The 25,398-nt window shown below is 37.1% G+C and overlaps 1 protein-coding gene across 1 annotated transcript in view; it reads right to left on the bottom strand.

Moving 5' to 3' along the window:
- Positions 1-25,398, bottom strand: part of DACH2 (dachshund family transcription factor 2) — an 864,497-nt gene that overhangs the window by 157,550 nt on the left and 681,549 nt on the right. The window contains exon 6 of the mRNA XM_086387136.1: positions 14,744-14,916. Within this exon, the coding sequence (XP_086243262.1) occupies positions 14,744-14,916 (173 nt within the window). The remainder of the gene's footprint in view (positions 1-14,743; positions 14,917-25,398) is intronic.

Here is a 25,398-nt window from a genome sequence, read left to right as displayed (position 1 = left end):
ACTAAATAATCCACATAGAAACATTCAAATAGTTGGGGCAAATAGAAGGGGAAACAACAGAAATAGTGAGAGACTATTAAGGGGGGCTCCAAAATCACTGCAGATGGTGAGTGAAGCCATGAAATTAAAAGACGCTTGTTCCTTGGAAGAAAAGCTATGACCAACCTAGACAGCATATTAAAAAGCAGAGACATTACTTTGCCAACAAAGGTCCATCTAGTCAAAGCTATTATTTTTCCAGTAGTCATGTATGGATGTGAGAGTTGGACTATAAAGTAAGCTGAATGCTGAAGAATTGATGCTTTTGAACTGTGGTGTTGGAGAAGACTTGAGAGTCCCTTGGACTGCAAGGAGATCCAACCAGTCCATCCTAAAGGAAATCAGTCCTCAGTGTTCATTGGAAAGATTGATGCTAAAGCTGAAACTCCAATACTTTGGCTACTTGATGCAAAGAATTGACTTATTTGAAAAGACCCTGATGCTGGGACAGATTGAGGCAAGAGGAGAAGGGGATGACAGAGGATGAGATTGTTGGATGGCAACACTGACTAGATGGACATGAATTTGAGGAGAAGGTCATGACAGAGGATGAGATAGTTCAATGACATCACCAACTGAATGGACAGAGAAACCTGGCATACTGCAGTCCATGGGTTCACAAAGAGTCAGACAAGACTGAGTGACTGAACTGACTGAACTGAAATATTCAAAGGTAATTTAAAATAGAATAAAACTCGGATCAACTTTGATATTAAAATGGGCATCTCTCTCCAGTCCCCACCAGATCCCTAACCTTCCTTTTGTGACATCAGGATCAAAGTACTACAAGTTATCAGTTTCTCTGCAGAGGGAGAGTCCAATACCTGTATATGCGTCTAATGGTGGGGACCCCTTAGTCCTATTACTGATAAGAATTTGCATAGACAAATGTATATAGGAAAAGCTATTTCTTTCTCAGTCTAGCTCTCTGCCATGATCTTGGTTTCCACTTATTACTATTTCTATATGAGTCCTTGAGTATAAAACATAATAAAATATAATTAGCTTACACTGAGTATTTACTAAGTATAAGCACACTAAGTGTGTTAACAAGTTTGTCTCATTTAAGTATATATTAACACCCCATGTTATGAGGTAGATACAATTATCTTCTGCACTTCACTGCAAAATAAGGCAAATTGATGGGCAAGTATGGACAGGTAAATTCATTTTCCTGAATTCACATAACAAGAAATTGTGCAATCAGAATTCAAATACAGGCATACAATCTGACTTCAGAGCTTATGCTCTTACCCATCATTCCATATTCCTCCACTGAAATCTTCTTCTTAATACATCTTACTTAACTGACAAATTATGATATATCTAGAGAGAAACAGTATATAATTCTATAAACTATTTTTGGGGGTGGGGTATCTGTTTCTTTTTCTTTCTTTCTTTCTTTTTTTTTTTGATAAAGCAACATAACATGATTATTTGCAAATATTAGACCTATGTTAAATCAGTTAATTCTGTTCTTGCTCTCTGTTTTCTAATAGAAAATGATGACAATAATAATGGACTAAGCTTCTCGATGAGGGTGAAGGGGGTGAAAGTGAAGGAAGAGAGTGAAAGAGCCAGCTTAAAACTAAATTATTAAAACTAAATTAAAAAAATTAAGATAATGGCATCTAGCCCCATTACTTCATGGTAAATAGAGGGGGAAAAGATGGAAGTAGTGACAGATTTCCTCTTCTTGGGCTCTACAATCACTGCGGATGGGGACTGTAGCCATGAAATCAGAAGACATTTGCTTCTTGGCAAGAAAGTTATAACAAACCTAGACAGTGTGTTGAAAAGAAGAGACAATATCTGCTGACAAATGTCCATATAGTCAAGACTTTGGTCTTCCCAATGGTCACACATGATTGTGAGAGCAGGACCATAAAGAAGGTACAGTACTGAAGAACTGATGCTTTTGAACTGTCGTGCTGGAGAAGACTCCTGAAAGTCCCTTGGACAGCAAGGAGATCAAACCAGTCAGTCTTAAGGGAAATTGAGAGGGTAACAGGCAGGAAGGCCAGGGGTCTCCAAATGGAGGAAAGAGGCTGCAAGTGTCAGACATTTTTATCTCTCATAAGCGGCAGGAGGAAACAAACTAGCAATATTCTTTTCTTTCTCTATACAAATTAAAGAAATTTTCTCTTAAAATACTGATGCAATAATAACACCTGGTCTCACCTGAAGTTAACTATTCTCAAACCTTGAGTTAACCAAAGCATTTTTCTTATGGAAATGTTTGTCTTAAGCTATGTTAGTGTACTATGCATTTACCTCAAACTCTTGTCTTCAAATTGGTTCTGCCTAATGGCTCAGAACCTACTTGACAAACCAGTATGTTACACTCAGATATTGTTCCCCTAATCTATGTAAATGAAACTATTTGTATGGTAATCTGCCCTTCTACAAGACTCAAGTCAATCGTTTTTATGGCCCGGGATGAATCGCCTGCAGCCAAGATTATCCCAAAATACAATTTATGGATGAGGGGTCTGGTGCCATTCTGAGTTTTAAGACATTCCTTTCTTTCATTAACAGACTGCTAGTGACTATATAGCATCCAGCTGAAGACTATCAGGGGGGTACTCTTTCTGCCCCCTTCTGATGCCTATGTCAGAAACTTTCTCTATCTCCTTTATACTTTAAAAAAACTTTATTACACAAAAGGTCTGAACAATCAAGCCTCATCTCTGGCTCCAGATTGAATTCTTCTCCTCCAGAAGCCAAGAATCCCAGCGTCTTTTCATGCTTCAGCAACAACTTTTTTTTTTTTTTTAAACTTTACAAATTGTATTAGTTTTGCCAAATATCAAAATGAATCCATCACAGGTATACATGCGTTCCCCATCCGGAACCCTCCTCCTTCCTCCCTCCCCATACCATCCCTCTGGGTCGTCCCAGTGCACTAGCCCCAAGCACCCAGTATCGTGCATCGAACCTGGACTGGCAACTCGTTTCATACATGATATTATACATGTTTCAATGCCATTCTCCCAAATCCTCCCACATTCTCTCTGCAACAAAGTCCATAAGACTGTTCTATACATCTATACATCTATACATCTATACATCTATACATCAGTGTCTCTTTTGCTGTCTCGTATACAGGGTTATTGTTAGCATCTTTCTAAATTCCATATATATGCGTTAGTATACTGTATTGGTGTTTTTCTTTCTGGCTTACTTCACTCTGTATAATACGCTCCAGTTTCATCCACCTCATTAGAACTGATTCAAATGTATTCTTTTTAATGGCTGAGTAATACTCCATTGTGTATATGTACCACAGCTTTCTTATCCATTCATCTGCTGATGGACATCTGGGTTGCTTCTATGTCCTGGCTATTATAAACAGTGCTGTGATGAACATTGGGGTACACGTGTCTCTTTCCCTTCTGGTTTCCTCAGTGTGTATGCCCAGCAGTGGGATTGCTGGATCATAAGGCAGTTCTATTTCCAGTTTTTTAAGGAATCTCCACACTGTTCTCCATAGTGGCTGTACTAGTTTGCATTCCCACCAACAGTGTAAGAGGGTTCCCTTTTCTCCACACCCTCTCCAGCATTTATTATTTGTAGACTTTTGGATTGCAGCCATTCTGACTGGCGTGAAATGGTACCTCATAGTGGTTTTGATTTGCATTTCTCTGATAATGAGTGATGTTGAGCATCTTTTAATGTGTTTGTTAGCCATCTGTATGTCTTCTTTGGAGAAATGTCTATTTAGTTCTTTGGCCCATTTTTTGATTGGGTTATTTATTTTTCTGGAGTTGAGCTGTAGGAGTTGCTTGTATATTTTTGAGGTTAGTTGTTTGTCAGTTGTTTCATTTGCTATTAATTTCTCCCATTCTGAAGGCTGCCTTTTCACCTTGCTAATAGTTTCCTTTGATGTGCAGAAGTTTTTAAGTTTAATTAGGTCCCATTTGTTTATTTTTGCTTTTATTTCCAATATTCTGGGAGGTGGGTCATAGAGGATCCTGCTATGATTTATGTCAGAGAGTGTTTTGCCTAGGTTCTCCTCTAGGAGTTTTATAGTTTCTGGTGTTATCTTTAATCCATTTTGAGTTTATTTTTGTGTATGGTGTTAGAAAGTCTTCTAGCTTCATTCTTTTACAGGTGGTTGACCAGATTTCCCAGCACCACTTGTTAAAGAGATTGTCTTTAATCCATTGTATATTCTTGCCTCCATTGTCAAAGATAAGGTGTCCATAGGTGTGTGGATTTATGTCTGGGCTTTCTATTTTGTTCCATTGATCTATATTTCTGTCTTTGTTCCAGGACCATACTGTCTTGATAACTGTGGCTTTGTAGTAGAGCCTGAAGTCAGGTAGGTTGATTCCTCCAGTTCCATTCTTCTTTCTCAAGATCGCTTTGGCTATTCAAGGTTTTTTGTATTTCCATGCAAATTGTGAAATTATTTGTTCTAGCTCTGTGAAGAATACCGTTGGTAACTTGACAGGGATTGTATTGAATCCATAAATTGCTTTGGGTAGTATACTCATTTTCACTATACTGATTCTTCCAATCCATGAACATGGTATACTTCTCCATCTATTAGTGTCCTCTTTGATTTCTTTCACCCGTGTTTTAAAGTTTTCTATGTATAGGTCTTTAGTTTGTTTAGGTAGATATATTCCTAAGTATTTTATTCTTTCCATTGCAATGGTGAATGGAATTGATTCCTTAATTTCTCTTTCTGTTTTCTCATTATTAGTGTATAGGAATGCAAGGGATTTCTGAGTGTTGACTTTATATGCTGCAAATTTACTATAATCATTGATTAGTTCTAATAATTTTCTGGTGGAGTCTTTAGGGTTTTCTATGTAGAGGATCATGTCATCTGCAAATAGTGAGAGTTTTACTTCTTCTTTTCCAATTTGGATTCCTTTTATACTCTGATTGCTGTGGCCAAAACTTCCAAAACTATGTTGAATAGTAATGGTGAAAGTGGGCACTCTTTTCTTGTTCCTGATTTTAAAGGGAGTGCTTTCAATTGTTCGCGACTGAGTATAATGTTTGCTGTGGGTTTGTCATATATAGCTTTTATTATGTTGAGGTATGTTCCTTCTATTCCTGCTTTCTGGAGAGTTTTTATCATAAATGGGTGTTGAATTTTGTCAAAGGCTTTCTCTGCATCTATTGACATAATCATATGGCTTTTATTTTTCAATTTGTTAATGTGGTGTATTACATTGATTGATTTGTGGATACTGAAGAATCCTTACATCCCTGGGATAAAGCCCACTTGGTCATTGTGTATGATCTTTTAATGTGTTGTTGGATTCTGATTGCTAGAATTTTGTTAAGGATTTTTGCATCTATGTTCATCAGTGATATTGGCCTGTAGTTTTCTTTTATTGTGGGATCTTTGTCAGGTTTTGGTATTAGGGTGATGGTGGCCTCATAGAATGAGTTTGGAAGTTTACCTTCCTCTGCAATTTTCTGGAAGAGTTTGAGCAGGATAGGTGTTAGCTCTTCTCTAAATTTTTGGTAGAATTCAGCTGTGAAGCCGTCTGGACCTGGGCTTTTGTTTGCTGGAAGATTTTTGATTACAGTTTCAATTTCCGTGCCTGTGATGGGTCTGTTAAGATTTTCTATTTCTTCCTGGTCCAGTTTTGGAAAGTTGTACTTTTCTAAGAATTTGTCCATTTCTTCCACATTGTCCATTTTATTGGCATATAATTGTTGATAGTATTCTCTTATGATCCTTTGTATTTCTGTGTTGTCTGTTGTGATCTCTCCATTTTCATTTCTAATTTTATTGATTTGATTTTTCTCCCTTTGTTTCTTGATGAGTCTGGCTAATGGTTTGTCAATTTTATTTATCTTTTCAAAGAACCAGCTTTTGGCTTTGTTGATTTTTGCTATGGTCTCTTTTGTTTCTTTTGCATTTATTTCTGCTCTAATTTTTAAGATTTCTTTCCTTCTACTAACCCTGGGGTTCTTCATTTCTTCCTTTTCTAGTTGCTTTAGGTGTAGAGTTAGGTTATTTATTTGACTTGTTTCTTGAGGTGTGCCTGTATTGCTATGAACTTTCCCCTTAGGACTGCTTTTACTGTGTCCCACAGGTTTTGGGTTGTTGTGTTTTCATTTTCATTCGTTTCTATGCAAATTTTGATTTCTTTTTTGATTTCTTCTCTGATTTGTTGGTTATTCAGCAGGGTGTTGTTCATCCTCCATATGTTGGAATTTTTAATAGTTTTTCTCCTGTAATTGAGATCTAATCTTACTGCATTGTGGTCAGAAAAGATGCTTGGAATGATTTCTATTTTTTTGAATTTACCAAGGCTAGATTTATGGCCCAGGATGTGATCTATCCTGGAGAAGGTTCCATGTGCACCTGAGAAAAATGTGAAATCCATTGTTTTTGGATGAAATGTCCTATAGATATCAATTAGGTCTAACTGGTCTATTGTATCTTTTAAAGTTTGTGTATCCTTGTTAATTTTCTGTTTAGTTGATCTATTGATAGGTGTGAGTGGGGTATTGAAGTCTCCCACTATTACTGTGTTATTGTTAATTTCTCCTTTCATACTTGTTAGCATTTGTCTTACATACTGCGGTGCTCCCGTGTTGGGTGCATATATATTTATAATTGTTATATCTTCTTGGATTGATCCTTTGATCATTATGTAGTGACCATCTTTGTCTCTTTTCACAGCCTTTGTTTTAAAGTCTATTTTATCTGATATGAGTATTGCTACTCCTGCTTTCTTTTGGTCCCTATTTGCATGGAAAATCTTTTTCCAGCCCTTCACTTTCAGTCTGTATGTGTCCCCTGTTTTGAGGTGGGTCTCTTGTAGACAACATATGTAGGGGTCTTGTTTTTGTATCCATTCAGCCAGTCTTTGTCTTTTGGTTGGGGCATTCAACCCTTTTACATTTAAGGTAATTACTGATAAGTATGATCCCGTTGCCATTTACTTTAGTTTTCGGTTCAAATTTATACACCGTTTTTGTGTATCCTGTCTAGAGAATATCCTTTATTATTTGTTGGAGAGCTGGTTTGGTGGTGCAGAATTCTCTCAGCTTTTGCTTGTCTGAAAAGCTTTTGATTTCTCCTTCATACTTGAATGAGATCCTTACTGGGTACAATAATCTGGGCTGGAGGTTATTTTCTTTCATCATTTTAAGTATGTCTTGCCATTCCCTCCTGGCTTGAAGAGTTTCTATTGAAAGATCAGCTGTTATCCTTATGGGAATTCCCTTGTGTGTTATTTCTTGTTTTTCCCTTGCTGCTTTTAATATTTGTTCTTTGTGTTTGATCTTTGTTAATTTGATTAATATGTGTCTTGGGGTGTTTCGCCTTGGATTTATCCTGTTTGGGACTCTCTGTGTTTCTTGGACTTGGGTGTTTATTTCCTTCCCCATTTTAGGGAAGTTTTCAACTATTATCTCTTAAAGTATTTTCTCATGGTCTTTCTTTTTGTCTTCTTCTTCTGGGACCCCTATTATTCGAATGTTGTAGCATTTAATATTGTCCTGGAGGTCTCTGAGATTGTCCTCATTTCTTTTAATTCGTTTTTCTTTTATCCTCTCTGATTCATTTATTTCTGCCACCCTATCTTCTAATTCACTAATCCTATCTTCTGCCTCTGTTATTCTATTATTTGTTGCCTCCAGAGTGTTTTTAATTTCATTTATTGCATTATTCATTGTATATTGACTCTTTTTTTATTTCTTCTAAGTCCTTGTTAAACCTTTCTTGCATCTTCTCAATCCTTGTCTCCAGGCTATTTATCTGTGATTCCATTTTGATTTCAAGATTTTGGGTCAATTTCACTATCATTATTCGGAATTCTTTATCAGGTAGATTCCCTATCTCTTCCTCTTTTGTTTGGTCTGGTGGACATTTATCCTGTTCCTTTATCTGCTGGGTATTCCTCTGTCTCTTCATCTTGTTTAAATTGCTGATTTTGGGGTGTCCTTTCTGTATTCTGGACGTTTGTGGAGTTCTCTTTATTGTGGCATTTCCTCGTTGTGTGTGGGTTTGTAAGGTGGCTTGTCAAGGTTTCCCGGTTAGAGAAGCTCGTGTTGGTGTTCTGGAGGGTGGAGCTGTATTTCTTCTCTCTGGAGTGCAATGAAGTGTCCATTAATCAGTTATGAGATGTCTGTGGTTTTGGGGTGACTTTTGGCAGCCTGTATCTTGAAGCTCAGGGCTGTGTTCCTTTGTTGCTGGAGAATTTGCTTGGTATATCTTTCCCTGGAACTTGTTGGCCCTTGTGTAGTGCTTGGTTTCAGTGTCAGTATGGAGACTTTTGATGAGCTCTTGTCAATTAATGTTCTTTGGAGTCAGGAGTTCCCTGGAGGCAGGGTTTGGATTTAAGCCTCCTGCTTCCAGTTATTGGTCTTATTTTTATGGTAGTTTCAAAACTTCTCCTTCTATACAGCACCAATGCTAAAACATCCACGTTAAAGATGAAAAGTTTCTCTACCATGAGGGTCACCCAGAGAGGTTCACAGCGTTACATGGAGAAGAGACGAGGGAGGAGGGAGTTAGGGGTGACCCGAATGAGATGAGGTGGAATCAATAGTGGAGAGAGTGGACTAGCCAATAATCACTTCCTTATGTGCACTCCACAACTGGACCGCTCAGAGATGTTCACAGAGTTATACAGAGAAGAGAAGATGGAGGAAGGAGACAGAGGTGGCCAGAAGGATAAAAGGGGGGAATGAAAAGGAGGGAGACATATCCAGCCAGTAATCTGTTCCCTAAGTGTTCTCCACTGTCTGGAACACACAGAAATTCACAGAGTTGGGTAGAGTAGAGAGGGGTTAGGGAGGAGATACAGGCGACCTGGTGGAGAAAAAGGAGTGTCCAAAGGGAGAGAGAGCAGTTAAGCCAGTAATCTCGTTCCCTAGTGAAAAATGAGTACTGAAGATTGGGTTCTTAAAGGTACAAAATTGGTAACAAATACATAAAAGCAAAAGTTAAAAATCTAAAGTAGAGTTTGGAATTTCAAAAATAAATGTTAAAAAAAAGAAGAAGAAAAAGAAAGAGAGAAAAAACAAACAAACAAAAACAAACAATGTCGCAAAAATTATAAAGAAAATACAGGTACAAAATTGATATCAAATACCAAAAAAGCATAAATTAAAAATCTAGAGTAGAGTTTGGAATTTCAGATATACAGTGTTATATAAAAGAAGAAGAGAAAGAAACAGGGAAAAGAAAAAAGAATCACAGAAATTATAAAAAAAACTATAGGTACAAAATTGATAACAAATACCAAAAATCTAAAATCAAAAATCTAGAGTAGAGTTTGGAATTTCAAAACTACAATGTTAAAGAAAAGAAGAAAAAAAAAAAGTCAAAAAGTTATAAATATATACATATATGAAGTTTGCTGAAAAAAAAAAATAGGATCTTTTTTTTTTGCAAAGTAATAGGCTATAAAAGTGAAAATTAAAGGAATAATAGAGGACTTAAAATTTTTAAAAAATTTTAAAAAAGAAAGAAAGAAAGAAAGAATGATCGTAAAAATAGTATAAATATATCGAGGACTTTCTCTGGTTTTGTTGTGAGTATTGTGGGTTCAGCTCATTTTTGGCTAGTTCCTTGGTCCAACTTTTACTTCTCAAGATCTATAGGCCCCTTCCTATGTAGTCGGTAGTAACCACAGGGTTTTAATCTGTTGCCTGTAGCTTCCAAGGCGGTTCCCTCTGTTATTGCTTCTTCTGTTTGCTGGACTCTTCGGTGTCTGGTTTCCGCCCTGATGCAAAGAGGATGGTGGAGGACACTTTTTTTTTTTTTTTTCTTTTTAGGCTCACTTGTTCAGTCGCGCTGTGGGGAGGGATGGCGGGATGCTGCAAACAAGTAACACTGGCGTGTGCTCACAGTGCCTCAGCCACACTGGCTCTGCCCCCACTCACGGCGCGTGTCGCCTCCCTGCCCACACTGCTCAGGTTCTAGTTTGCTCCGCCGGGAACCATCCGTAGCCGGCCCTGGGCTGCCTGTACCTCCCAGGTCCAAGCCGCTCAGGTTCAGGCACTCGGGTAGTCCTCAGAGGCGCAGACTCGGTTGGGCCTGCATTTTGTGCCCTTCCCAGGTCCGAGCAGCTCAGGTGATGAGGTATTTAGTGAGCGCGATTGCCGTGACTTATCGCCTCCCCGCCACTCAGTTATTTAGGTGTACAACCGGCACACCTTCTCAGGGAGATGTTGACCGTCCAGACCCCCAAGAAGTTTTAGTTAGCAAAGAAGCCTACTTACAGTTTTATAGATAATGTCTCTCTGGGGCTGTGATTGCCCCTTCTGGCTCTGGCTGCCTGTCACCGGAGGGGTAGGTCTGCAGCCTGCTATCTCTGTTAAGTCCTTTGTTCTGTGCACGGGCCTGGCGGTGTCTTAGGTTAGGGCTGGCTTTTCGTGTGATAGATATCCCACAGTCTGGTTTGCTAGCCCAGATTATTTTGCTCAGATAGCGCTCAGGGTATTCAAGCCAGGTCCTTACTCTAAGCGATGCAGCCTGTGCCCCACCTCCCTGCCCAGCCCCTGCTTGCTAATGGCGTGTGCAGGCGTCTGCGCTGCTTCTCCGCTGGGGTAGTTACCATAGGGCTCGCGATCTGCAAGTTTTAATTGTTTATTTATTTTTTTCTCCCTATTATGTTGCCCTCTGTGCTTCCAAAGCTCGGCACAGATTCGGCAGTGAGGTTTCCTGATGTTTGGAAACTTCTCTCTTTTTAAGACTCCCTTCCCGGGACAGAGTTCTGTCCCTCCCTCTTTTGTCTCTTTTGTCTTTTATATTTTTTCCTACCTCCTTTCGAAGACTTGGGTTGCTTTTCTGGGTGCCTGATGTCCTTTACCGGCATTCAGAAGTTGTTTTGTGGAATTTACTTGGCTTTTAAATGCTCTTTTGATGAATTTGTGGGGGAGAAAGTGTTCTCCCCGTCCTACTCCTCCGCCATCTTGGCTCCTCCCAGCAACAACCTTTCAAAATCAACCCTAAATACTCATTGGAAATACTGATGCTGAAATTCCAATATTTTGGTCATCTGATGTGAACAGCTGACTCATTGGAAAAGTCCCTGATGCTGGGAAAGATTGAGGGCAGAAGGAAAAGAGGGAATCAGAGGATGAGACAGCTGGATGTCATCAACAATGTAATGGACATGATGATGAGGGACACAGAGGCCTGGGTGTGCTGCAGTCCATGGGATAGCAAAGAGTTGGACAGGACTGGGCAACTGAACAACAGTAAGGCCATTTAAGCAACAACTATCCTTTCTGGCCAAATTCAAGGCAAATTGCAATACACTTGCTGATTTTTCAAAGTGTATTATCTCTTTTCCCCATAGACTGAGTGTTCTGAACTTTGCAACCATCCTATCTAACGTCTTAGAAACAGTGCTGTCTGATAAAATTTTCTGTAAATAGGCAAATGTTCCCTATCTGTACTATCTAATTAGAAATTTAAATGTAGCTAGTAGCCATTGAGGAACTGAAATGTCCATTTTATTTAATTATTTTAAATTGAAATAGCCACATGTGGCTAATGGCTACTATATTAAATAGTATTGCTGTAGTAGGTATGTGCTATGCATCTAAGATTGTTTGTTGATTGTTTACCACCATGGAGGTGGGGAATTTATTAAAATCTAAGTAAATACATATTTTCTTTAGATGTCTAAGATTCTAAAAGTCACATCACTTCTCAAAGCTCTTAAAAGCTGTGGTTTTATTTCCTACCTGTGAGAAGGAAATTCAAAAGATGAAGCCAGGTCTAGTCTCCCTTGTGTTAGTTTTCACTATTTAAGAGCATTTGCAGAAGTCAACACCTCTATTCACCAATTTCCTTCTTTTTTTTTTTTTTTTCCACATTGGGGTGGAAATATTTACACACTGGTAGAAGAAGAAGGCATAAATGCAATTATGCTCTTTCCAATGTGACTTTATTTTATGTTAAAGTGGCATAATTTCAACAACAGGAAAAAAAACTTTACTCATTTTTATAGAGATCTCAAAACTTGAGTTACATGTTATGTTTTTCTGAGTAAATATGAGAGGTAAACTACTTTGAAAATATTTTGTTTGATTTACTGGATATGGGGGAATATTGGTGTAGAGAAGCTGATTTGATAAACATTTCATATTTCATATAAGGCTTTAAAGGAGAGTATTGTCTTTGTTCAAATTAGAGCTAATTATTAAAAACACAGTAATTCTGTGAGTCAGGTGTTAAGCTGCTGTTAACATTAAATCAGCTATGGTGGGAATTACTTATACCACATAAATTGGCAAATGTTATAAATCAGAGGTTTTCACTTTCTTTTCTTTTTTTTTTCCCTCATCTATAGGCATACCACTGGATGCTGGCCCAAATACAAACTCTAAAACACTGGACTTTTAAGCCTATTACAGGAACCTGAAGGTTTTTATTTAATTCTAATATGCAACATTATCAGACTAGTCAAATGATATTATGAATAAGTATACTAAGTGGTGCATTCATTTGAGTCTATGAGCATTCAAACAAAAGTATACTGTCACATTATAAAAATACATATTATATAAATATGTAATCATGATTGTATGCACTTTACATCGCTCCTTTTAAAGAACCTGAAAAAATAAAGACAAACATAACACATTAATAATCATTTACTACTAAAATTTTAAGCACACAGAATATAGGAAAATTTAAAGCATTATATGTAGTTTTCACATGACTCAGGAATCCTGGCTTCAGATAGTACAAAACAAAATCAGCAAAAGCATGTTTTCAAAATAGTACACATTTGTTTATTTTATCCATTTACATTTTAAATCAAAAACTTTGTTTATTTTTTGTCTCTCCCTATTAGGTCACAAACCTTAATAATCACATGATGCATAATAGGGACCCAGTCAATAGAAAGCAAAAAATACAGATGGATCCACAGTATTTTAAAACCAGATATCAGTGTCTTATTCTGATTCTCCAGAAAGTGAGCATATAGGGAATGTATTTCAGCATAATAAAGGCCATATATGACAGATCTACAGCTAACATACCCAACTGTAAAAAGCTGAAAGCATTTCCTCTAAGATTAGTAACAAGATAAATTTGTCCACACTCTTCACTTTTAGTCAAAACAGACTAACTCACTGAGGGCCACAGTCCTTACAGAAAGCATACTGCTACATGGCCATAAAAATATAAATGGAGCTTAATAAAAAATTATCAGTTCTTTCCCTTTCTTATAAAGATTATATTTTAAATTTTCTTTATTGCTTTAGAAGTTCACCAAATTAGAAGCTAATTTAATATTAAACAAATATGTCTAGAATCTCTTATTTCTTCTACCTTCAGTTCTTTTTCTCTCATGTTCACCTATTACAATAATATCAATATTTCAAGGCCTAGCTCAAATCCATCAACTGTAATACCATTTGTGATTCCTGTTCCCTCTCTTCTCTAACCTAGATTTGCTCTCTCCCTCCTCTAAATTCATGTAATGCTTGATGGATTGCTATGCATCACAGTCTGTGTTGTTATGCAAGTTAAATGTGTACTTGTTATTCTCTAGAATTTAGGTTGTGGGTCCTGGAAGTCAGGAACTACATCCTAATTATTTCCCATATTACCCTATGTGATGTCTACATATTGAGTATTTTTGTTGAATAAATGGAGGGACAAAGGAACAAATCAAGGGTTGCCCTGATTAACTATACTATTTGATTCTATACACCCTTATATTATCTTCTCCACAAAAGGAAAAATGTATTACAAAACTTAGTTCATGTTATACTTGGAAGGCAAAGGAAGATGTGACAAACTAATAGGAGACATAAGGAAGATTATAAAATATTTGTGTTTCATTACACAATGGTCCAAACATTTTGAAAAATTTTATTCTAGAATATGATAATGATAAAACTCCAATACTTTGGCCACCTCATGCAAAGAACTGACTCATTGGAAAAGACTCTGATGCTGGGGAAGATTGAAGGCGGGTGGAGAAGGGGATGACAGAAGATGAGATGGTTAGATGGCATCACCAACTCTATGGACATGAGTTTCAGTAAGCTCCGGGAGTTGGTGATGGACAGGGAAGCTTGGCATGCTGCAGTCCATGGGGTTGCAAAGAGTCAGACATGACTGAGCAACTGAACTGAACTGAATACTATAAATTATCATAAGGATTTGTTTAATGTTTCACAATTTTAAACTGTATTTTACTCATATTACCTCCAGACGGCCAATGAAATAGGTGGGATAGATTAGGACTTTTATTTTACAGTTGAGGAAAAAGTTGAGGAAGGTTAATTGCTATATCCAAGGTCATTCAGATATTAAGTAGCAGAATCAGAACTGAAATGCAGGTCTTTTTAACTATAAATCTTTTATGATATATACTATTCCACAACTGTCTCACAAACACCAAGAAGATGCAGTGTTTACTTTGTTTCACTCCAGCAATGGGAATGGATTTTGCACATTCTTCTGTTCTCTCTTTAGCTGAGCATGCCTCCCACACACTGTGCTCATGAATACAAGACAGGATGCTAGAATTAAAGGTAGTATCTGTGGTCATTGAATGAAAACAAATGACAATAACAAAAACACCTTAGCAGGCCTAGTCAGAAATCAAACTCATCAATACTTTATGCTAAGCAACTGAGTCAATGAGCTATGTGTTTATACTGAAGATTTCATGGAATTATTATTATTTTATCAAAATTGACATGTTATTAACAACTTTATCCTCTTCTAAATTACTATTCTTACCTTTATAACTGAGGCCCCAGCTCTAGAGAGTGGATTGTGAATCTGGGCTGCAGCAGCCATGTTGGCAATAGTATTAAGATGGTTCATCTGATTCATTGCCATAGCAACTGATGCAGGAGGTAAGCTGACTGGAAGTAGGGGATGAGGCATCATCATAAATGGCAGATCCAGTCCTAAAAGAGACAGTGCATGTTAAACTATAATATTAGTTACATTATATGGACAAATGGAAATTACATAAAAATTGATGTTATTAAATAGTTAAGAAAAAAAGTCTTCACTCTTGTTGAATTTTAAGTGGTTTTATCATATTTTAGTATCTCCTTGAGGAAATAATAGTATCTGTGGAATTTAACATGGTTTTATAATTTAAAAATGCACCTATATTCAGACTTTTATTTAACAATATTCCTTATTCTTGCTCTCACTTCCAAAATATTTATTTATAATGTTCAATTTTTTACTCATAAAAAGAAACAAAAAACTTTAAGCTAAACATCGTTGTGTTTAATAAAAAGAAGCAACTTGCCTTTTAAATATTATAATGTAATGATGTGTTGATACTTTCTAGCTTAACTCTTTCCTTAGGAGTAAAGCTAGTGAAGGTGATGAAATTTCATTTGAGCTATTTCAAATCCTGAAAGATAATGCCGTGAAAGTGCTGCACTCAATATGCCAGCAAATATGGAAAACTCAGCAGTGGCCACACGACTGGAAAAGGTCAGTTTTCATTCCAATCCCAAAGAAAGGCAATCCCAAAGAATGCTCAAACTACTGCACAATTGCACTCATCTCACACACTAGTAAAGTAATGCTCAAAATTCTCCAAGCCAGGCTTCAGCAACATGTGAACCTTGAACTTCAAGATGTTCAAGCTGGTTTTAGAAAAGGCAGAACAACCAGAAATCAAATTGCCAACATCCACTGGATCATCAAAAAAGCAAGAGAGTTCCAGAAAAACATCTATTTCTGCTTTATTGACTATGCCAAAGCCTTTGACTCTGTGGATCACAATAAACTGTGGAAAATTCTTCAAGAGATGGCAAAACCAGACCACCTGACCTGCCTCTTGAGAAACCTATATGCAGGTCAGGAAGCAACAGTTAGAACTGGACCTGGAACAACAGACTGGTTCCAAACAGGAAATGGAGTACGTCAAGGCTGTATATTGTCACCCTGCTTATTTAACTTATATGCAGAGTACATCATGAGAAACGCTGGGCTGGAAGAAGCACAAGCTAGAATCAAGACTGCCAGGAGAAACATCAATAACCTCAGATATGCAGATGACACCACCTTTATGGCAGAAAGTGAAGAGGAACTAAAATGCCTCTTGATGAAAATGAAAGAGGAGAGTGAAAAAGTTGGCTTAGAGCTCAACATTCGGAAAACGAAGATCATGGCATCTGGTCCCATCACTTCATGGGAAGTAGAAGGGGAAACAGTGGAAACAGTGTCAGACTTTATTTTTGGGGGCTCCAAAATCACTGCAGATGGTGACTGCAGCCATGAAATTAAAAGACACTTACTCCTTGGAAGGAAAGTTATGACCAACCTAGATACCATATTTAAAAGCAGAGACATTACTTTGCCAACAAAGGTCCGTCTAGTCAAGGCTATTGTTTTTCCAGTAGTCATGTATGGATGTGAGAGTTGGAATGTGAAGAAAGCTGAGTGTCGAAGAATTGATGCTTTTGAACTGTGGTATTCGATTAGACTCTTGAGCGTCCCTTGGACTGCAAGGAGATCCAACCAGTCCATTTTAAAGGAGCTGAGTCCTGGGTGTTCTTTGGAAGGAATGATGCTAAAGCTGAAACTCCAGTACTTTGGCCACCTCATGCGAAGAGTTGACTCATTGGAAAAGACTCTGATGCTGGGAGAGATTGGGGGCAGGAGGAGAAGGGGACGACAGAGGATGAGATGGCTGGATGGCATCACTGACTCGATAGACATGAGTTTGGGTGAACTCTGGGAGTTGGTGATGGACAGGGAGGCCTGGCGTGCTGCAATTCATGGGGTCACAGAGTCGGAGATGACTGACTGAGTGACTGAACTGAACTGAACTGAATAGAGGTACTAGTATGATAAGATGTAGATTCTTTAGGCTTCAGAATGATTGAAGAAAATAAGACTGGGACTATGTCCTAGTCTTTTAGCTATAAATCTCTAAAATGAATGCTTATAGTTCTAATTTGAAGACTTTGTCCATAAGGAATAAGTCCTCTATCAAAATATCAACCTGTTTTCCAGTTTAATAATGAATATCCACATATTTGGGTAGTTCCAAGAATTCTATTTGTTTTATTATGCAAAGTGAAATATTTTTCACATATTTTAAATTTCTGAAAGAATATCTTTCAAGTATTATCCATATAACACTTGTGGTAGCCACAGATATGTCATTATGAAAAAAAAAGTAACAAATTGAAATAGTTGTCTGCTTATCCTTCATAAGGTTGGTATTTGTATGGAAAGAATGGAAAGACCTTTGAGTAGAGGCTAGGGAAAGTTGGCCTAACATTATGGATATTAACATGACTACAATAAGTAAACCATATCACATTATAATGTATTTTAAGCTATTGTCTTGACAGTAATCTTGCCTTTTTTGGACATGATCCCAGAAACAAGTAATATTTAACAGATGTTCGAAAATGTGCCTCCTTGTAATTTTCCAAAATTATTATAGGCTATTGAAACTCTACTATGGGCAATGTTTATGTTAATCTTACACACAATTATCAAATGTTAATAACATCCCTTTCTCCTGTTTGCATCCCATCATTTTTTCTCGTTTCCAATATCACAACAACAAGTGTACAATGAATCTATAGGAAATATATTCAGAGACCTCTTAAATCTCATTCCTCAAAACAACAGTAATGGTAATACAAACACTCAAAACATAATTTTAGGACACAAACAGGGTTAGAAGGAAGAATGTTGTAAATAAATCTCCTGGGCTCAACAAAGATGGTTGAGTTAAAGTCATTAACAAAGTTTTCAAAAGTAGCACAATGAAACAAACTCCTAGATATGACAGGTCTCACACATTAAAATGATCACTCTATTAAAGAAATTCCTAAATAAAGAATAAAACAGTCATCAATATTTCTGATAAAGACAGACACAAAATGTACTGTTATCAGAATTATTCAAGGATAAAAAAGCTGGAAACAAATTTAGTGTGGAATCTAAGAAGGGAAACATGTTCTACACTTCCTATGACTCCAAATCCCCAAAGAGTATTAGTAAAGTATTTAAAAATCTTCCCCATCACTTCATTTATGGCTCACCCTCTGATTTGCTTTTAGGAGCAATCTATTAAAACAGATTTTGCAGTTTTGAAGCCTTTTTCCTGTGATTATTAATTTAAAGTCTCAATAGAGTGCAAACACTGAATTAAAAATGGATTTCTGTGTCACCTTTTAAATTAGTTTATTTTCAGTTAACTTTACAAAATTATGTAGATGTATATGTATTTTATGCTTTACCCATCATGCAGCTTTGCTATAATGATGGGACATTCCATAACATAAATTAATCACTATTTATCTCTCCCTAAAATCTTCACCTCTTGTTCAACATAATAGCAACCATCAATAACCTTCGCCTTATGTTCAACATAATAGCAACTATCAATAACCCATTTATATAAGGTTAACATTTACAACAAACCCAAGACAATTGTGGACTTCCAATTCTTCTTTGTATAGTTAGTATTTTAATAGAAAATTGATCAAACTATAAATGAAAAGTAGCCATCAGTGCCTCAATTTATCACTCAAATGCTCAAACTTTTGTTGAATTTACACTTCTGTTAACAGTATAATACTCTTTCCTCATCCTTGAAAGGTTTTCAGTATTATCCAGATACCATTTGGCCATATCAAGGCATATGCCTATGTAAAGTCCAGTTGACAAGCAAACTACATGCAAACCACAAAGAGAATTTAACAGCCCACTGACAGTTTTAAAATATAATTCATTCAAACATTTCAAATAACCATGAAATACTTAAAAGCCACAACTTCAGATCATGACCTACAATAACCAACCATCAATTGACTATAATATCCTGGAATTTAAGCTAATATTTATATTACATGTGAGTTTAATAGTGACCCCACTTGAGATGCACATGCAAAGCATATGCAAATACAGAGTTATGCAAGTCAAACTTTTTCCGAAAGCTGAAAACATTAAATTAAGAGCCATCAATATATATATAATTTCAGCAATCTGGCTCATTGAATTACATCTCAGAAATGTACAGAGACTTTTAATAGAATGGTAATGAAGACAAATTCTTTTCAAAAATCACCAAAATGTTATTTTTTTCTTTCTTGTCAATCACATCAGGTGTACTACTATAAGCCCTCTTTCTAATGCATCTTGGTATTGTGGCAACTCCTTTAAGTTTTATGCAAGTGCATGGCACCACCTCCTTTCAGGAATTAAGGCTACAAATTTCATAATACTCTGATCTTCCCTCTACAATTACACTTACATTTGGTTTCCAAGTCATTGTCATATGTAATATCTTGTATTCTACAGTCAGGCACCAATCCTGTCATGCCTAGATGGTAAAATGTTTTCCTGGTTGGTTTTCCTATACCATTGAATTTGCCTTTCCACTTCAATTTTTAAGACTTTCAGCGGCTACTCATTATCTCCAGAATAAAACAGAAGCTCTCTGGTTTCATATGAATTTAACTTTCTAGCTTTGATATTTCACTATATTCTTCTATGTATGCCCTATTCTTTCCCCTCTGGGCCAGCTGCAGTTCTCCACAATTTTAATTCATCTTAGCTTTCACTTTTTTTTTCTTTTCTCATTATTATTTTATTTAATTGGAGGCTAATTACAATGTTGTGGTTTTTGCCATACATTGACATGAATCAGCCATGGGTGTACATGTGTTTCCCATTGTGAACTCCTCTCCCACCTCTCTCCCCATCTCATCTCTCAGGGTTGTCCCAGTGCACTGGCTTTAAGTGCCCTATTTCATGCATAAAATTTGGACTGATCATCTGTTTCACATATGTTAATATACATGTTTCAATGCTATTCTCTTAAATCATCCCACCCTCGCCTTATCCCACGGAGTCCAAAATACTGTTCTTTATATCTCTGTCTCTTTTGCTGTCTCGCATATAGGGTCATCATTACCATCTTTCTAAATCCCATATATATGTGTTAATATACTGTATTGGTGTTTTTCTTTCTGACTTATGTCACTCTGTATAATAGGCTCCAGTTTCATCCACCTCATTAGAACTGAAAATGCAAGCCTTCACTTTTGTTGATTTTTCTCTCTGAATTCTGCCACTCTAACCCTATTTATTCAGGTATGGCAAAAGTTGTCTTTTATTTTAATCAACTGACTTTATTTTTAGAACATTTTTACATTTACAGAAAAAGTGAGCAGAAATTACAGAGAATTTCCATATACTTCCTCTCCACCAGCAGTTTCCCCTCTAATTAACATCATATACTAGTGAGGTACACTTGCTGCAATACATGAATCAATATTGATACACTATTGTTAACTACTGTCCATAGTGTACAACAGAGTTCATTCTTTGTGTTACAAATTATATGGCTTTTCACAAATGCACAACATCATGTGTCTACCATTACAGTATCATACAGACTACTTAGTTTCACTCCCTTAAAAATCTCTTCTGCTCCATCTATTCACTCCTTCTCTTAAACTTGGCTTTTAATGTCTCTATAAGTTTGCCTTTTCCTGAATGCCATATAGGTGGAATCATACAGTATTTACTCTTTTCAGACTGGCTCTGTTTCACTTGGCAATATGCACTAGTCTTTTCTTGATTTCATAGTTTATTTGTTTTGTTGCTAATTATTGTTCCATGGCATGGATATACCAGTTTGTTTACTCATTTAACTACTGAAGGACACTGTGGTTGCTTTCAACTTTTAGCAATTATGAATAAAGTTGCTATAAACATTGGTATGTAGATTTGTTTAGACATAATATTTTAATTCATTTGGATAAACAAGGAGACTCTGTTTAGCTTCGTGAGAAAGCACCAAATGCTTTCCAAATTGCTGTGCCATACTACATTCCCACCAGCAATAAATGAGAGTTCTTATTGCTCCACATCCATACCAGCAGTTAATGTTGATACAGTTCTGAATTTTAGCCATTCCAATAGGTGTGCAGGGGTACCTCATTTTTGTTTAATCTGAAATTCTCTAATGGCATATGATGTTGAATATATATTCATATGGTTATATGTCATTTGTACATTTTATTTGATGAGGGTCTGTTCCAGGTCTTTGACACGATTTTAATCAGGTTCTTTTTTTTTTTTTTAATTGAACTATAACTGACTTACAATATTAGATTATCTTCAGGTGTACACTTAGTTATTTTATATTTTATAGCTTACACACCATACAACACTATTAAAAAATATTGATTCTATTTGATGTCATGTTTGTTACATCCTTAAAACACTTATTTTCTAACTTGCAGTTTGTACTTCTTAATCCCTTTCACCTATTTGGTCCTTCCCACAATACCTGTCCCTTGTGATAACCACTAATTTGTTCTCTGAATCTGCCAGTCTGTACCTGTTTTTAATACTTGTTAATTTTGATTTTTGAAAAATTTCACATTTTTGATATACATACAACATAGAGCATTTGTTTTTCTCTGACTTATTTCTCTAAGCATAATACCTTCCATGTACATCCACACTGTTGCAAATGGTAAGATTTCATTCTTTATTATTGCTGAGAAATATTATATTGTGGTGTGTGTGTGTGTGACCTTTTCTTTATCCATTCATCTGCTGTAGGCACTTAGGTGGCTTCCATTATTTGGCTATTATAAATAATGCTGCTATGTACATCTAGGTTCATATTTCTTTTTAAGTTAGTATTTTTGTTTTTGTTTTTTGTTTTTTTTTGTTTTTTTCAGATAAATACCCAGAGTAAAACTGCTGGATGGTATGGTAGTTCTGATTTCAATTTTTTGAGGAACTTCCATATCATTTTCCATATGGTTGCACCAATTTAAATTCCGTCAACAGTGCATGACGGTTCCTTTTCTCCAGATTCTTGCCAATATTTGTTTTGTTTTGTTTTTTAATAACAATAATTCACAGGCATGAGGTGATATCTCAGTTTGGTTTTGATTTGCATTTCCCTGATGATTAGGGATGTTGAGCATCTTTTCATGTGTCTGTTTGCCATCTAGATTTTCTTTGGAAAAATCTCTTCAGGTTTACTACTCATTTTTTAATCAGGTGATTTTTGGATGTTGAGTTGTATAATGTATAAGTCTTTTGTATGTCTTGGGTATTAAGTTTCTTATCAGATATATTTTTGAAAATATCTTCTCCCATTCAGTAAGCAACTTTTTCTATTAATAGTTTCCTTCACTGTGCAAAAACTTTGTAGTTTGTAGCCACAACTGATTCTTTGTTTACTTTTGTTTCCCTTGCCTGAGGACAAATATCCAAAAGAATATTGCCAAGACTGATGACAAAGACCTTACTTTGTATGTTCTATTATTTCCCAAATAATCCCTCTGCCCCCCTCCAGCAAGTTAATTTTAGGATTCTTGATGTTTTCCCTAAATTGTTTTCATTTTTTTAAATTTTATCCTCTTTCTGTTCAGATTGGGTGATTTCCACTACTCTGTTTTCCATTTTGCAAATGCATTCCTTTGTATCATCCTATCAACTGCTGATTGCTTCTAGTTCATTTTTTTATGTTATTATATCCTTAATTTATGTTTAGTTATTCTTTATATCTTCCATCTGTTAAATTCCTCTTTGTGTTCACCCATTCTTCTCTTGACTTCACTGAGGGTCTTTATGATATTAACTTGAACTCTTTATTGGGTAGATTCCTTATCTCCACTTTGCTAAGTTCTTCTGTGGTTCTGTCTTATTTCTTTGTTTGAAACACATTCTTCTTTCTTCTCACTTTGCCTACTTTTCTGTGTATAATTCTATGCATTAAGGAGCTTGGTTACATTTCCTGATCTTGTAAAATTGGCCTTATATAGGAGACATCCTATGAGGCACAGCAGCACAAGTTATATGCTCTAAGAGTGCCTTCTGTGTGGGCTGCATGAACACTTCGTTGTGATGGGATCAATTACTATGGGCACACTATTAGGAAGGGTTAGTTTCGCCCATTTGGCTGCCAGGGATCTTTTTGTGCAATGGCTACAGGCTCATTGGTGGGTTGGACTGTGTGTTGGCTGGGATAGTTGTACTGCTCAGGCAGTCCCAAGGTTTGTGCTAGCCCACTGGCAGTGGGGATGGGGATGGGGAGTCTCAGTATCACTGGCTCCTGGGCCTCAAGTGTCCCAGGGGTGGTGTTTGCATATACATTCCTGCGATAAGGTTCTGGTGTGACTGGATATAAGGCCTGTGTGGCTAGGATTGGTGCCAGCATGCTGGTATGTGGAACTGGATCCTAGAGAATTTGTCTGTGTGACCCAGTGGGCCTGGGACTGACACCAGCCCTGTGGGGGCAGGGCCAAGTCATAGCTTGGCTGGTTATGTCACCTGGTGAGTCTCATGGCTGGCAAAGACCCACTGGTGAGTATAGCTGTAGCTGGCTACTTAACCAGAGGAGTGTGGGACTCAGGTTATTATAGATGGGATATAAAACCTCAGGGCTAATAGACTACAGAGAGAAGTCCAAAATGGCACTCATCAGAACTGGTGTTCTCATGATAAAATGAGCTCCAAAAAATGTCTACTGACATTCTATGTCCCCAGGCATAATCCTTGTTGCTTCCTGCCTCTCTGAGAGGCTCTCTAAGATCAGCAAGTGTATCTGATTAAAGCTTGTTTCAAACTACTGCTTCTGTGCTGCAAAAGTTATAAGATTTTACATGCATTCCTTAAGAGCAGAGCTTCTGTTTCCTACAGCCCACTGACTCTCTATACACAAGCCCCACTGGCCTTCAAAACAAAGCCTTCTTGTTCCAGGGAGTTCTCTGTTGGATGCAAGTTGCCTAGGCTACGGAACTTGATGTGAGGCTTGGGCAACTTTCTCCTTGGAGAGAATCTCTGCTATTGTGATTACTCTCCCATATTTCAGTTACCTACCCTGGTGTGTGAGTGCTGATGATTTGACTTCTCCACTCATCCTATCTATCTTGTTGCGGTTATTTCCTTATGTCTTAAGTTGTGGAAAATCTTTTCTGCTGGTCTTCAGGTCATTCTATAAATACTTACTCTGTGAATAGTTGTAATTTTAGTGTGCTTTTGGAAGAACTTTGAACTTGGCTTTCCCACTCTTCCAACTTAGCCACACTGCCTCCAATTCTATATTTTTAATAAATATGTGTCTTTATAATTAAAGTAAGTTTCTTAAAGAAAATAAATTGTTTTCTTATCAACTTCAATAGTTTCCATATTTGCTGTTTTTTTTTTTTTTTTTTTAATTGAATCACGATTATATACAAGGGCCACTCTGGTGGTTCAAATGGTTCAGAATCTACCTACAATGCAGGAGACCAAGGTTCAATCCCTGGGTCGGGAAGATCCCTTGGAGAAGGGAATGGTTACCCACTTCAATGTTCTTGTCTGGATAACTTCATGAGCAGAGACTACCAGGCTACACTCCATGGGGTTGCAAAGAGTTGGACATGACTGAGCAAGCACACATGCATAATTATAGTTGGACATGACTGAGCAAGTACACATGCATAATTAAATAGGAAGTAGGTGGTTTACATACAAGCAAAATCACCAACACCATAGGTCACTAATATGCACATTTATGTCTTTAGTTGGTATATTCAGTTCAGTTCAGTTCAGTTGCTCAGTCGTGTCCGAGTCTTTGTGACCCCATGAATCGCAGCACGCCAGGCCTCCCTGTCCATCACCAACTCCCGGAGTTCACCCAGACTCACGTCCATCGAGTCAGTGATGCCATCCAGACATCTCATCCTCTGTTGTCCCCTTCTCCCCCTGCCCCCAATCCCTCGCAGCATCAGAGGCTTTTCCAATGAGTCAACTCTTCACATGAGGTGGCCAAAGTACTAGAGTTTCAGCTTTAGCATCATTCCTTCCAAAGAACACCCAGGACTGATCTCCTTCAGAATGGACTGGTTGGATTTCCTTGCAGTCCAAGGGACTCTCAAGAGTCTTCTCCAACACCACAGTTCAAAAGCATCAATTCTTCTGTGCTCAGCCTTCTTCACAGTCCAACTCTCACATCCATACATGACCACAGGAGAAACAATAGCCTTGACTAGATGAACTTTTGTTGGCAAAGTTGTGTCTCTGCTTCTGAATATGCTATCTAGGTTGGTCATAACTTTCCTTCCAAGACCAATCATATTTAGAATGTGCTGCATTCAATATGCCAGAAAATTTGGAAAACTCAGCAGTGGCCACAGGACTGGAAAAGGTCAGTTTTCATTCCAATCCCAAAGAATGCTCAAACTACCACACAATTGCACTCATCTCACACACTAGTAAAGTAATGCTCAAAATTCTCCAAGCCAGGCTTTAGCAATACGTGAACCATGAACTTCCAGATGTTCAAGCTGGTTTTAGGAAAGGCAAAGGAACCAGAGGTCAAATTGCCGAAATCTGCTGGATCATTCAAAAAGCAAGAGAGTTCCAGAAAAAACATCTATTTCTGC

This window comes from Bos grunniens, chromosome X, assembly GCF_055505025.1.
Source record: "Bos grunniens cultivar Pamir isolate PY7600 chromosome X, Bosgru_T2T1.0, whole genome shotgun sequence".
NCBI lineage: Eukaryota > Metazoa > Chordata > Mammalia > Artiodactyla > Bovidae > Bos > Bos grunniens.
This window is presented reverse-complemented; position numbering and strand designations above follow the sequence as displayed.